The sequence below is a fragment of the Chelmon rostratus genome, chromosome 20 (assembly GCF_017976325.1).
Source record: "Chelmon rostratus isolate fCheRos1 chromosome 20, fCheRos1.pri, whole genome shotgun sequence".
Taxonomy (NCBI): Eukaryota; Metazoa; Chordata; class Actinopteri; order Chaetodontiformes; family Chaetodontidae; genus Chelmon; species Chelmon rostratus.
The window spans coordinates 12,825,507-12,840,303 of NC_055677.1; the positions used below are offsets into that span (position 1 = coordinate 12,825,507).

A 14,797-nucleotide genomic window follows, 5' to 3' on the forward strand; every position below is an offset into this window, starting at 1 on the left:
GCAGCGACGCCTGTTGACGATTTACAGGTACTGCAGACTGACACATTGGAATGAATTTACTGTTTTCTCATATTTACTAATCAATGAACAGTCTTTCAGTAGACACGTGGGAACACGGGGACGACATTATAAAAGCTGAACATTTTACACTTACATTCAGAGCTGAATTCAATGTTTATCATATGACTTCGTGGGCTCCTTGCAGGGGGCGGAGTTTCGAGACCAAACTCGGTCTTCTTCGACGTGCTGTCGTAAAGACCCCGGCAGAGAGGTGAACGCAGGAGGATCTGATCCTCGCCGGATTATCAAACATTCACGCTCTTCCGGTGCAGCGATAGCGGCGGACAGGTGAGTAAACGTCAGATTGTTGCGTGTGCGCCTTCGCGGTGAGCCCGCCATATGCGTGCTCCTCCAGCGCGCAAGCCGTGAATGGTTTGTAGCCACGACACCACCCGCCGAAGTAAGTGGTTCAGAGCTCATTTCGAGTGCAGCTTGCGAGTTTGTGGTGGTCTTATGGTGGCCGTGTGGTGCATTAATGTTCCTGTTGGAATTGCATGTTTTGTGCTGTGATGCAATATCTCTGCCAACCAGGTTCTTTATATTACAAGTGCTGATGGAGGTTTTTTGACATTTGCAGACGGTACCCCTTCTCCATGCAGCGAAGTTTCTACTGCTGCTTCTGCTTCTACTAAACTGACAGCACTGATATGTTTTGTAAATGATAATGCAGAAAACACAAACTGCCTCAGGTGTGTTACAGTGAGAGTTAAAAGGGCCAGTGAATGTCTTTTGATTTCATATAAACCAAATGTAACTATTCAAGATAAGCGTCAGGTGTGGCGTTTAGGTGCCTCAGTAGTGTAGGAAATGCAATGATGAGCAAGGATTTTGTGAGTGAGAGTGATGTGGGCAGCGGAATGTCGACCCAAACATTAACCTGGAGGTGTGCAGCCTATAGAAGAGAGGAAAACACAGTGAGAGGAGCACTGGCTTACTCAAGCTTGGCAGTTAATTAGACATACAGGCAGAGAGGTCGTTTGCAGAGTTGTTGTGTTATTGTTTTGATTGTGAGCATGAGTGGATCCAGCTAATCCCCCCCCCCCCCCCGCTCTCTTACCTTTTCTTACTCCACTTAGTCACAGACTCAGGATCAGCTCGCCTCTCTTAACTATGGCCGAGACTAATGGGAAATTCGACTTTGCCATCGACCGGGGTGGCACCTTCACCGATGTGTTTGCCCGGCTGCCTGATGGTCGAGAGAGAGTCCTGAAGCTGCTGTCCCGGGACCCTCAGAACTACAAAGATGCTCCCACTGAGGGGATCCGCAGAGTCCTGGAAGAGGTAACGGGATGGATGGATGGATGGATGTATTTATACATACTATGATGAAAGTTGTTACACATGTTGTTGTCACAGGCTGGGTTTGGATTGAAAACTCTTCCACTCATTCACCAATCACAGTGTGGTTGAGCCTGAGATTTTCCAAGATGTAGGAAGCATCAAATCCTAAACTTTGCCTTTTGATTCCTAATTTAATTTACTTCTGGTCACAGTTTTAACATCATACCATGACAAATGTGAAGCGGGAATGACCACTTTCAGATGAAGAACTGTCAGTTTTATTGCTGTTACACTGGCTCTCATGATTAATTAGCTAATCAGGTTGGGTTCACTAAAATGTGGAGACTGTAGGATTATTAATGAGAGCAGATCAAAACAAGTGTGCAAACCAGATCAGACAGCAGTCGACAAATCATTATGAATATGTAGTCGTGTTATTTAATATCATGCCACATCCTTACATCATCCGCAGGAACAGTATATGATATGCACAAATCTGTGTGAATTTATTGGCAGGAAACAGGGCGGGCTTTCCCTCGTGACCAGCCTGTCGACACCACTCTGATTGGCTGGATCAGGATGGGCACAACAGTGGCAACCAACGCACTGCTGGAGAGAGAGGGAGAAAGGACTGCGCTCCTGGTCACACTGGGCTTCAAGGACTTGTTGCACATTGGCACACAGGCCAGGCCAAAGCTGTTTGATTTGGTTTGTAATGGATATTTTCGTACCCCCACAAATATATATGCTGTATGTGCGGTCTGCTGTCCTGCAACACTGCATTTAGTCATTACTTTGTGTTACAAAAACAGTCGGCAGGACTTGGAGTTTGCCCCCAGACCAGTTGGTGTTAATGGTTATGATAATTGGTTACTTATGTGTAAGGCTGGTGCTCTGTTGCAGAGCCAGCTGTCAAAAAGCAATAAAAAATGCTAATTAGAATAACAAAGTAGATTATTCTGCTCTAATTCAACTGCATTTTGCTCATTTTAAGCGGTATTCACATACAGTATAGGCAGACTGTGCCTATATGACAAACACATGGTGCTGTACTTGGCTTAATTACTCTTGGTGATATGGATGTGTGTGTATACAGGAGGTGGCGGTTCCTGAAGTGCTGTATGAAGAGGTGATAGAGGTGGATGAGCGAGTCGTCCTCAGGCAAGATGGCTGCCAGCTGCCCAGAAAAGATCCCAAACGTGTCGTCACAGGTGTGAATCTCTCTTTTTCTAAGAGTGCTGCGATGTTTTGTTTAAGCTAGCAGCGTGGCTGATGGTAACATCAGTCTGTCAGTTGGGTGGTAAGCATACCACTGAAATATCTCAAGCATTTGAAGGATTGTCATGAAATTTGCTACACACATGAATGTTCCCCTCATGATTTAATTGCAATAAAATTGGTGATCACTCAACGTCTCGTCTAATACGACTTAATAGTTACTCAGCCAATGAAGTTCCCATTAGCCTCAGCTGTTAGCATAAGTTAGCATGCTAACACGCTCAACTAGGATGTTGGATCTGGCAAACATTTTACCTGCTAAAATCAGCGTGTTAGCATTGTCATTGTGAGCATATTAGCATGCTAACATTAGCATTTATCTAAAAAGCACCTCAGTGCCTATGCAGCCTCACAGAAGCACATAGATTTGCTGTGTAGACTTTTATAGAGTCTTGGTAATATATAGTAACGCTTGCAGACAGATATATAATAGTTCTACTATCAGCAATTTAACTTCAGCTACTTGAGAAAGCACTAGTACCCAAACAAGAGGAAGAGTCTTCAGGCTCGCTATAGCAGCTCTTTCTCATTGTGTTTGAATGATTATAGAAAGATATCCTTTCTATAAGATAGAAAGGTATCCTATCTTTTCAGCCATTTTCCTTCTTTGCCTTCACCTCCGAAACTGCTTCCACTCCTCTTTCAGGCAGCACAGGGGACAGTCTGGAGGTGTGGAGGGAGCTGGATCTGGAGCAAGTGGAAAAGGATCTCAGAGGGGTTCTGTCTCGCGGGATCACCAGTCTGGCTGTCCTCCTGCTGCACTCATACACGTAAATAGTACAGCTTTTTTTTTTTTTTTAACTGTTAATCACACAGGGTAATTTTTTAAGATGCTAATGTTTCTCTTTTATTCACTTTTCTTTCCTTTCAAGGCCATCTCTCTGAGCCTAGGCCAGATTTTATTTATTATTTTAACGTCACTTATAGTTTTGTCTTTTTTTTTTTCTTTTTGTTAAATGTATACTTAATTATGCAACCCAGGTGGTTTATTGAGTGGAAGCTCATGTTTGTCTCCACATACTGTCTCTCTTTACTTTTAGTCTTCTCCCATTTGTTCACAGGTGCAGTAGCAGTCTGTAGACTCGCTATCTCGAGTTTTTAAGTGATCAAGCCAATTGAATTTTTGCTTCCTTTCGCCTACGTTATTTTTCATTAGAAAATAGGCGCTTTGGAGGCTTTTAAAGGAGCAATGTGTAAGAATTTTAAGTTTAAAACATTTAGAAATGAACTAAAATGGTCAACAGAATGTGAAGATATAACAATTTTGATAATTTGTCAAAGACGACTATTTATTGTGTTGCAGACTTCCACTGAAGCTAACCAGCTAGCGATAGTGAGCGAAAGTAGTGTCCAGTCTGCTGTCAGTCCAACAACACTGGTGTAAACACAAACACTTGCTGTCCCAGTGCTCTGAGCTTTCAGTGCACGCAGAGTCAGCTAATAGGACCGCTAGCTGGCTAACTGAACCAACTAGCTAATAGCAGCTACAGTTAGCAGCAGTTAGCAGTTACTCTGGTGACATGCTGTCTCTTCTTCTTACATAATGCACCTTGAAATGATAAGATAAGAGACACAATACACCGTAGGGCAGTTGTGAAACTTTGACTTGCATTCCAGCTCCATTCCTCTGCCTGTGTGTCCCTGTCTTTCAGGTGGTCAGATCATGAGAAAGCAGTGGGTGCCCTGGCGCGTCGTCTGGGCTTCACCCAGGTGTCTTTGTCCAGCGAGGTCATGCCCATGGTGCGGGCGGTGCCTCGGGGCTACACTGTCTGCGCCGACGCCTACCTCACTCCCAAAATTCATCAGTATTTAAAAGGCTTTACCTCTGGGTTCAAGGGTGGCCTGAAGGTGTGTTGATACAAAACGCCACATTTTATTTAGTCAAGTGCGTAGTCTCCTATAAAGGTATAATTAGTTCTGTCATAGCCTCTCCTCCATCTCTTATTTACCTTCATCTGACTCCTCAGGATGTGGACGTTCTGTTCATGCAGTCAGATGGTGGTCTGACTCCCATGGAGCAGTTCTGTGGTTCACGGGCCATTCTATCTGGTCCAGCAGGGGGTGTGGTGGGATACGCCATCACCTCTTACAGCCAGATGGAGAAAAAACCTGTGATTGGCTTTGACATGGGCGGTGAGTGGGGGGAATGATGAGGAATAGTGTTAGGACCTTGAAGAATTACTAAGTGCACAAACTACATGCGGAACTTCCTGATATTGTTTTGTAGCTCTTTGCTGCACAATTTGCTGAACATCTAAGCTGTCTCAAACTTTAATTATAACATAGTGCAGGTTGCAGATTAAAGGAAAGACTTAAGCTTTTCATGCTTCACGTCTTCCTGACTCCCTCTCCAGGAACATCCACTGACGTAAGTCGGTACGCCGGCCAGTATGAACACGTGTTTGAGGCTACCACAGCCGGCGTCACCCTGCAGGCACCTCAGCTGGACATCAACACTGTGGCTGCAGGTGGAGGATCACGACTCTTCTTCAGGTGTGTCAGTCAGTCACAAGTGTTTTGACCCATCTTTTGATCCACATGTTTGTATACGACTTTGACTGTTGCACAAGAGTCCAGACTGGAACTGTACTGATTTAACACATCAAAGTCTGTTTACAGTTGTGGAGGACTGCTGCATATGTGGAAAAAAAAGTTTTGTAAAGCCTGTCTATGGCTCCAGGGGGAGCTGTGCAAAGTCACATAAAAACTAGCTGGCCATGTACTTTCACATTCTATGATACTCTTTCTGCTTGTCTGCATCCAGTTGTTTGGTTCAACTTTAATGTTAAATACATCAATATTTTACTTGAACTATTTTGTTTCTCCTGTTGCGTGACCTCTCTGTTTTCTCGCCTTGCTCTACTTCCCTCTCAGATCAGGGATGTTTGTGGTTGGACCAGAGTCTGCAGGTGCACATCCAGGACCAGCCTGTTACAGAAAAGGTAGCAGACTGCTTGTGTTTCCTCCACCATTACTTCCTTTATTTCACTTTCCCTGCCTTCAGTGGTTTCACCCTCTTTTTAAATCATTTTCATACATCCAGCTGATCCGTCTTTCGTGCTGTCAGACAAAAATCAACCTACATAGCTGGGATTTCTGTGTTCTTGTGTTCTTCATTCCCTCTTTTTCTGCAATGATAAGTCGATTTAGCTGCATGACGGTTGGAAATTGGCACTCATCCATTGAGTTGATAGAACTGAAGTTTGCCTCATAGCTGTTGGAGCTGTGATGTGTGTTAACAAAAAGAAACTTGACTCTGACTTCACTGTTGATTTTCCCTGCAGGTGAGTTGAGTAGCGGTTAGCTCCATTTCATCTAACATGATCACCAGTGCCTTTCCACAGTTGTGCTCCACCTGTACTTGTGTTCACATTTTTCTCAGAATTAAGCAAAACAGTTAAAATACAAGACTGATACACGAAGCAGCCTTTAAACATGTGTTCTTTGATGGAAAAACGTAATATTGATGTGTGATCTTGTGGGATATTCTTAGGTGGGCCCCTGACTGTCACCGATGCTAACTTAGCGCTGGGGCGCCTCCTCCCCTCCTTCTTCCCCAAGATCTTTGGGCCCGGGGAGAACGAACCACTGTCACTGGAAGACACCATGAAGCATTTCCATCATCTGACTGAAGAGATCAACCTCTTCTTGTCTTCTAACCAATCACAGGCACTAATATTTACTAAAATATTGAGCAGATTTCAGTTTCAAATCTTCTCAATAATTCTCTAAGGGAGCATTAATTAATTTCATTCGCAGGTTAGCGCAAATGGGGCCAACCACTCTCACAACACGTCAGAGATGAGTGTGGAGGAGGTTGCTATAGGATTCATTCGCGTTGCCAACGAGGCCATGTGCCGGCCAATCAGAGCTCTGACACAGGTATTTTAGGTTTTGAAGTCTCAGCCTCAGCTTGCAGAAGCAGTAAGACTGTCACCTCATTTACACCTGATATTAACATGGGCTCTGTACCCGAATACGTCATCCAGACAACAAACGATCTGATCCTGCCTTTGCATTTACGCCTGTTATTTTTAATGCAATCTCATTGTCCTTATTGAGACCGGATCTATGTCTTCCAGAGCAAAACCTCACAGTGAGTAATTTGAGGCGCGTCAAACATTTAAACTTGTGTGTTTTTTTCTGTCTCGCCCACTCCTCCCCCACGTCCCCATACTCTCATAGGCTAAGGGCCATGATACATCTCAGCATGTGTTGGCATGTTTCGGGGGTGCAGGTGGCCAACATGCCTGCGCTATTGCCCGAGCCCTGGGGATGAAAACTGTCTTCATACACAAGTGAGGGGGATGCTGCTTCCATGGTGCATGTGTGTTAGGGGGAGACAGGTGTATTCATGTACAATATGTGTGGCTGTAATATGCATTTGTGCGTGTGTGTGCTGCAGATACAGTGGCGTGCTCTCAGCCTATGGCCTGGCTCTAGCTGACGTGGTGGAGGAGGTGCAGGAGCCATGCTCGCTGCAGTACGACCAGCAGTCTTTCAGCAAGCTCGATCAAAGGGTGGAGCAGCTCTCGAAGCGCTGCCACGATACACTCTGCGCACGCGGATTTAGCGGGTCAGCACCCACAAAACACTGCATAGACTGGGGTTAACCGTATGCCTCTGCGGGTGTTTTAGTGTGTGCCTTTTCTTAACAATGCAATCATGTGTTTGTTGTCCTCTTCAGCGGTCAGATAACCACCGAGGTTTTCCTACACATGCGTTACAAGGGCACCGACTGTGCTCTCATGGTTACCGCCACCGGTCACCCCCGCAGTGCCCACTCCTGTCTAGCTGGAGACTTCCACAGTGCCTTCACCAAGCGGTTAGCTCTTTGGTTACTCATTTACTTTCCATTAGTTTATTCATGTACCAAGTGATTGTGTGGGTGGATAAATCATTCCCACTTACACCTTTCCTCCTATGTGCCCTCTGTTGATATTGTATAAGCAAACACACCAAGTTAATGTGTCATTTTTCCATAGGAGATAAGCTTAGTACACTTTGGAGCTGACATTTTTACACTGCTCATTGTTTGTAATGTTCCTCTGACCTTAATCCCTCTGTGTTTCTTCCTCCTTCTCTCATGTGACACCTCCTCTGTGTTTTCTTTTAGTTACCTGAAGGAGTTTGGATTCACAATCCCAGACAGACCCATCATGGTTGATGATATTCGAGTGAGGGGTTGTGGGAAATCTGGTATCAAATCGGTGTATAAAACGAAGAAGGGACAGGGACAGGCTAAACCAGTCACGGTATGATGAACTCTCTTACAGACACACACACACACACACACACACACACACACACACAGCTTCACGTGTCATGTAAACACACAGAAACACTGTTTAATTCACTTCCCTTCACAGACATTATGCTTTAATAGATAATATTAAATGATTTAGATATACATTTATTTTCAAAGTAATGAAAAAGTCACAACAGAATCCAACTTTTTGGTGTGAATATAGTTATCCTGTGGTCGTTTTCTCTCTGTTCTTCTCTGTAGACGACCAAGTGTTACTTTGAGGAAGGTTACCTGGACACCAGTGTGTATCTATGGGAGGAGCTGCCGTGTGGTCACAGCATCCAGGGACCAGCCATCATCATTGATAAAAACAGGCAGGCACTCCCTCTTTACTGCTTTTACTACATCGAGGACAACTTTCTTAACTGATCTTCACTGTGTTGTGTCAGCCTGCTCGTGTTGCAGCGCTGCAGTGTAACACCAACATGCAACCCAACGACTCCAACAGAGCTTCATGTCACTTTCAGGAGACATGGTCTTCCTGTCATTCATATTATTTCAATAATTTATGATTATCAAGCTAACAGTTTTGAATTAAGACCTTCAGTATTTAAACCAAGTAGCTTGTGAAAAGTAAAGTGGGTTCTAGTTTAAGATGCTGCAGCTCTTATTCAATGTGTCGGATACATATTGGATTAACATGTAGGTAAATACATATGGCATCAGACTCAGTATTGGAGATACCTAGTTCTAAAGTACTTAGATAGAGATCGGAGCCAAAAAGAACTTGATCAGAACAACGTGTCATTTTTATTATAGTAAGTGCTATTTTCAGTTTAATTTTAATATTTTAAATGTGTTAAGTCAGGACATTAAAACATGATACCATTGAATTTTAAATACAGTCTCAAATATCTTAAATTTTGATTTGTTGCTTAATCACTTTATTTCCATGAATGTGTGGGCACGTGCTCAGGCAGTTCCACTCTACTCTCTCCATTTCTGAGCTGAGTTTTAGGTGAACTTGCTCATATAAATGTGTATTTCTTCACTATTCTTTCCTCCATCAGTACCATCCTGGTGGAGCCATGCTGTGAGGCCCGTCTGACAGAAGGGGGCGATGTTTGCATGACTGTAGGCTCTGACCCTCACTGCGCCCTGGGCACTGAGCTCAACACTGTGCAGCTCTCCATCTTCTCCCACCGCTTCATGAGCATAGCAGGTAGATCTACAGAGGAGAGGATGAGGAAGGAGTGAAAGGTGACTGAGGGCAGAATATTAACTTGCTCAATTGTGTTCCTTCTCTCTTCCTCTACAGAACAGATGGGTAGAGTTCTCCAAAGAACCTCCATCTCCACCAACATCAAGGAACGTCTCGACTTCTCCTGTGCTGTGTTCGGACCAGACGGGGGTTTAGTGTCCAATGCACCCCACATCCCTGTCCACCTGGGGGCCATGCAAGAGACCGTCCAGTTCCAGGTGAGCAATGTGTTTCTGAGTTTAGACATACTGCTTAAACACTGAAGGATTACCACCCCATTCTTATGTGCTTCTTCTTCTCCTCTGTGCAGATCAAATCATTGGGGAACAAGCTGAATGAAGGCGATGTGATTCTGAGTAACCACCCATGTGCGGGGGGTAGCCACCTTCCAGACCTCACAGTCATCACACCGGTCAGTCTGTCAGTCTTTTCTTTTTTACCTTTCTTCCTTCATCTTTACCTCACTTGCCTTATTTCTCCCTCCTTTTTATTCCCAGGTGTATATGAAGGGGGTGAGCAAGCCAGTGTTCTTTGTAGCCAGCAGGGGGCACCATGCTGACATTGGAGGCATCACTCCAGGCTCTATGCCCCCCCACTCCAAGTCCCTTCAGCAGGAGGGGGCCGTCTTCACTTCCTTTAAACTCGTCACTGGTGGCGTCTTCCAGGAAGAGGGTAAGAGAGGTGGAGGAGGAGGAGCGCCAAGAATGAAGTGAGAGACTGATGAAAGGAGAGAGCAGAGATAATACAGAGCTGCTGACAAGTCAAGATACAGAGTCCTTACATTTTTTTTAAATCCTATTGTGGAGAGGGAGTTTTACTATAACGGTAACCTTTGCATATCGTAGCCAAATAACTACAAATAGCAGCTTGTATCAGCATGTCTTTGAATGCACCATCGAGGTCAGTTTTTAAAATAGCCACTGCTCTTTAATTCTCTGTAAACTGACTTTTTTAGTATATTAAAGTGAATGCAAACCAGTGGTTTCCTGGAAGGACAGAAATCATTGTAAAAACTTAATGTATGTATTATATGTGTGTATAGATGCATATATGCATATATATATATGTAGTTAATGAGATGAAACTGTGCTCTGTCTCTCTCTTTCTTGACTGGATTCCTCTCTCGCCTTTTTCTCTCTGTCTCCATATCAGCTGTAACTGAAGCTCTGATGGCTCCGGCCCAGTACCCAGACTGCTCTGGGACTCGTAATCTCCATGACAACCTGTCAGACCTGCGAGCTCAGGTGGCAGCCAATCAGAGAGGCAGCCAGCTGGTGGGGGAGTTGATTGACAGTTACGGGTTAGCTGTGGTCCAGGCCTACATGGGATACATTCAGGTAACCCTGGCTGGTAATGAAATGGTATTAGGTAAGTAAAGCTGGTATTGCACCACTACAGCTTGTGTTCATGTTTCAGAGTAATGCAGAGCTGGCGGTGAGGGACATGCTGAGAGACTTTGCGCGTCGCCGACGGCAACAGACCGGCTCCTTGGAGGTGGAGGCGGAGGATTTCATGGATGATGGGACGCCTATCAGTCTGCGGGTTCAGATTAATGAAGAGGAGGTGAGCAGGGAGAAAGATACAAACAGCACAAACTTGCTTTGAAAAGGCGTCGGGTCTTTCCTCACAGTGACTAAGCAATAAAATACAAAAACCTCCATCACCACAGGGCAGTGCGGTGTTTGACTTCACAGGGACAGGAACAGAGGTTTGGGGAAACTGCAACGCTCCACGCGCCATCACCCTCTCTGCCCTCATCTACTGCCTGCGCTGCATGGTCGGACAGGACATTCCTCTTAATCAGGTAGGGGGGTTTATCGTAGGACCCCTGGGTGGCTTTTAAGGAAGGGTTAAAGTTTGATCACATGTTTTTGGAAAGCATGCTCAGTCAGGTGTCTTTGAGAAGTCCTGGTTAAAATCAGAACCAGATGCTTTTAACACCTGCACAGGAAAACCTGTATTTTTCTGTCATTGAAAAAGATCAATTTAAAACTCATCCGTTTAGCCATGTTTCTATTGTTTAGTAATTCTTCCTGCACTCAAAAAACAAATTCAAATGCTTATGATTCACCTGGTTCCTTTCATCATATCCAGGGCTGTCTTGCACCAATCAAAGTCATCATCCCCCCTGGCTCAATCCTTCAGCCTTCCCAGAATGCCGCTGTGGTTGGAGGAAATGTCCTCACATCCCAGAGGGTGGTTGATGTCATCTTTAGGGCGTTTGAGGTGTGCGCCGCTTCACAGGTGAGAACAACTGGATTTTTACGTACATTTAAAAAAAATGCTCAACAGCACAATATTTTTGGAGATGTACTTGTACTTGGAGATGTAGCTATTTATTATGTTAAAGTGTTACTGAGTGCTAACTGATCCAAACTTTCCATATTCAGCGTGCATGTGTTTGCTTTTTTGTGTGTGTGGTTTGCTTATTAATTGTCACTTCCTCTTTCCATCAGGGCTGCATGAACAACATTTCATTTGGCAGTGAGAAGATCGGTTACTATGAGACAGTTGCTGGGGGAGCAGGGGCGGGGCCAGGCTGGAATGGGCGGAGTGGAGTTCACAGTCACATGACCAACACTCGCATCACTGACCCCGAGATTCTGGAGAAGAGGTCGGACATGTTTTAGTGAGTCTAAATTTGTTGTGTTTGTTGATTATTGATATTCACATGTGTGTTGCTGCTGTCCATCTGGTGCTCAGATATCCAGTCGTTTTAGAGCAGTTCACTCTGCGGCCCGACTCTGGAGGTGCAGGGAAATACTGCGGTGGAGACGGCGTGACACGGAAGCTCCTCTTCAGGAGCGAGGTGGTGCTGTCTGTACTGACCGAGAGGCGAACCACCCGCCCCTATGGCATCCAGGGTAAACTCTGACTCTTTGAACCTACCTGCAAAACCCCTCAGCCGCCCCATTAAATGAGGCCAGGTTATTATTTATTTGGTTTTGACATGACAGCACTTTTCATACTCTGTCCTCTCTAACCTGTCTCTCCTCTGGTTAGGAGGTGAGGACGGTGCAGCAGGGCTGAATCTGCTTCGCAGAGCAGACGGCCGAGTCCTCAACCTGGGAGCCAAAACCAGCGTCAACATTCAGCCTGGGGTAAGACTGCACAATGCACATGTGTGAAAGAAATACTAGCAACTGGATTTTGTTACGTTGAAAAAATCATGTCTAAATGATTCTGTCCTCAAATATGACTGCAAGGAAGAATCTTCAGATGACTGCTGACCTTAGATAGGAAACCATAATGTGCTAGATTACTTCTGCAGTTAATTAAGTTGTGTCCCATGTGTTCTTCAAATTAGACATTTTATAAATTTGGTAAATTAGTAAACTGTCGCTCTGTCAGCCGAATCAACTCTTTGTCTGTGTGTCTCCCCCTGCAGGACATGTTTTGCCTCTCCACCCCTGGAGGAGGGGGATACGGGCGACAGGAGGATGCAAACAGGAGGCCCCAGAGCAAGCGCAGGCGCTTGAATGAGACTTTCCCTGAGAGAGGCAGCGTCTTTGAGTACCGAATGGCACAGGAGGGAGTGTGAGAAGAATTAAGAAAGAGAGGGAGAGTTAACAGAGAAGTCAGAAGAGGAGACGAAGAAGGAAAGAGGTGGGGAAATTACAGGAAGTCAAACAGAGAGCAATGGAAAGGACAGAGTTTCAATATTATACTGTGAGAAATAAAGAAGCCATGTTTAAAGGTAGAAGGGAAAACATGAAGCCTAGATGTGGGCTAGCAACAGAAATGACACATAATATCATGGTTTATGAAACACATTGTAACAGTAAGGCTGTGCTTACAATAGCAGGCCAAGTGACTGAGTACTAATAGATAGAGAACTTCACATTTCACATGTCAGTTGGAATATTTTTCTGATTACAAGCCAAGGAAAATCTTATGCAACCTGTACATCCTCATTTTGATGGTACCACTTTGGCCTGCTGAAATGTTTGTCAGTTTTTAAATGAATTCCAGTCTCGTTATGCAAGAAAAAGCCAACCATGTGAAGCAGCTGCTAATCTGTTTTTTAACCGGATCAACCACTTATCTAACACCATAGTCATGACGTGATTACTGTTCTGTTATTCTAACAAGACAGACAAATAAACCCCATCTCTACTAATGAGATTGTCTTCTTTTTTTTTTTTTTTTTTTACTCAGTAATGTCTCTCCAGGAAGACAGTAGTTTTGTATATAAGTAATATCACGTTAGCTCCTGACGCTTTTAGCTGTTTGTTAAAGGGCTGTATGGTCAAATAGTTCATGAGCTTTGATTTGGCTCATTCAAAAATATTTCGTCATCATGTGAAGCAGTTAGAAAATGAATCTGGAGCTGTCCAAATGATACGAACGATTCTCTGCTGCCTCCAAGTGTTTGTAAAAGCACACACACACAGTGCACTTGGGTTAATGATCTGGTTTTAACACACAGAACCCGGCAAGGCCCAGTGTGACTACGTATGACTACAGTCATACATATAAATTCATGAGAGGCAGTGTTGAGGTACAATCAAGAGTGTGTGTGTGTTTGGCAGAGGGGGGGACTGTGTAAGTGGTGTCCCCTCCTCCCATCTTTTGGTCAGGAATGAGCAGGGAGAAGAGGAGGAGGGATGGTGAGGGAGTGCAGGCATGCGTAGGCAGCTGATAAAGAGATAGTGGCCACAGCAGTGGAAGCAGCAGGAGGCTGACGGCTGCTGGACTGTTGATGTAAATCAGCTGGCTCTCAATGTGTGTGTGTGTGTGTGTGTTTGTGTATGTGTGCTGCAAAATCCAGTACCGAGACCAGGGACTGTGGATCAAAGATAGTTTCCTTGTTTATAGATCACAATTCCTGTGGTAAAACAATCTATCATACTGAGAGGATTTGGGACTCACCCCCTGCTGCTGCCTGGAACAATCGCTTTTTGGGGGGATTTGTGCTCTCATTGCGGGAGAATGGGCGACTGAGCATGAATCAGGAGGACCTTATTCGTGAAATAAAATGTCCACTGTTATTTCCAATGCTTTGTGAAGCAGAGAATGGCAACAGTCACACCAGCCAATCTGTCTGAAGATGGAAAAGCATCCACACAATATATTGTTGGTGAATTTAGAACAGCAGGCCATTAGTAAGGCTCTACATGAGTGTGAGTCATAGAACAACTAATGGCTTTTGTAGGGCAGGAAAATAGATGGTGCAAATAGTCAGCTGTTAAGTACACAAATACAAAATGTATGCAAGAAAAAAAGAGTGCAGATGTGCTGCTGTTCAAAGCCCCACTGCTGATGCATTTTCAATTTCTCTCAAAGACTGAGCCTGCCGGTAGTTAGTTGGTTCTTTAAGCTAGATGCACCTTGTAATATAAAGAATAATAAAACTCATACCTAGTATTGAATAACACTCGGACAGTTCCTTTACTTTTGATACCTGTGATACCATTTGATTTGAGTAGCACAGTTCAGGCTTCGGGCTGCTTTTTCAGAGAAACTTTCAGATACCAAACCATTAAATTTCCAGACCCTCAAAGTTTTTATCATCACTTCTTGTTAATATAAATTCTATTGCATTGTTTAATGCTCACATTAATCAATGTGTTTTGTCATTTTGTTTTACCAGCTGTTCATATTCACTTTGATTGCATGTTTTCATTGCAATCATTTAATGCTCGCTCTTTTTAACGGCAGGAGAGAAC

At 44.3% G+C, this 14,797-nt stretch overlaps 1 protein-coding gene across 3 annotated transcripts; it reads left to right on the forward strand.

The window, feature by feature from the left end:
* Nucleotides 1-282: 282 nt before the first annotated feature.
* oplah (5-oxoprolinase, ATP-hydrolysing) lies at nucleotides 283-13,251 on the forward strand. 3 transcript variants are annotated; one of them, XM_041961571.1, is made up of 28 exons: nucleotides 283-348; nucleotides 1,137-1,341; nucleotides 1,858-2,049; nucleotides 2,438-2,552; nucleotides 3,266-3,389; nucleotides 4,272-4,467; nucleotides 4,587-4,752; nucleotides 4,974-5,112; nucleotides 5,494-5,561; nucleotides 6,113-6,288; nucleotides 6,379-6,501; nucleotides 6,805-6,917; nucleotides 7,025-7,195; nucleotides 7,307-7,444; nucleotides 7,736-7,874; nucleotides 8,129-8,241; nucleotides 8,938-9,089; nucleotides 9,186-9,346; nucleotides 9,439-9,540; nucleotides 9,626-9,800; nucleotides 10,281-10,465; nucleotides 10,545-10,691; nucleotides 10,798-10,932; nucleotides 11,223-11,372; nucleotides 11,585-11,742; nucleotides 11,832-11,992; nucleotides 12,132-12,229; nucleotides 12,517-13,251. In XM_041961571.1, exons 2-28 carry the CDS (start codon nucleotides 1,171-1,173, stop codon nucleotides 12,667-12,669), a joined length of 3,921 nt encoding a protein of 1,306 aa, XP_041817505.1. In that variant the 5' UTR covers nucleotides 283-348; nucleotides 1,137-1,170; the 3' UTR covers nucleotides 12,670-13,251. The 3 variants fall into 3 exon arrangements, with proteins under 3 accessions (XP_041817505.1, XP_041817507.1, XP_041817506.1); XM_041961572.1 differs by lacking the exon at nucleotides 283-348 and adding an exon at nucleotides 394-460; XM_041961573.1 differs by lacking the exons at nucleotides 11,832-11,992; nucleotides 12,132-12,229; nucleotides 12,517-13,251 and having other exon boundaries at nucleotides 10,823-10,932; nucleotides 11,585-11,725.
* The last annotated feature ends 1,546 nt before the right edge of the window (nucleotides 13,252-14,797 follow it).

Excerpts from the sequence above, each read along its gene's own strand:
- oplah (XM_041961571.1), top strand. The coding sequence starts at position 1,171 with ATGGCCGAGACTAATGGGAAATTCGACTTTGCCATCGACCGGGGTGGC. Across the intron at positions 10,933-11,222 it reads AGGACATTCCTCTTAATCAG|GGCTGTCTTGCACCAATCAA; the intron begins GTAGGGGGGTTT and ends CATCATATCCAG. Across the intron at positions 11,993-12,131 it reads CCGCCCCTATGGCATCCAGG|GAGGTGAGGACGGTGCAGCA; the intron begins GTAAACTCTGAC and ends TCCTCTGGTTAG.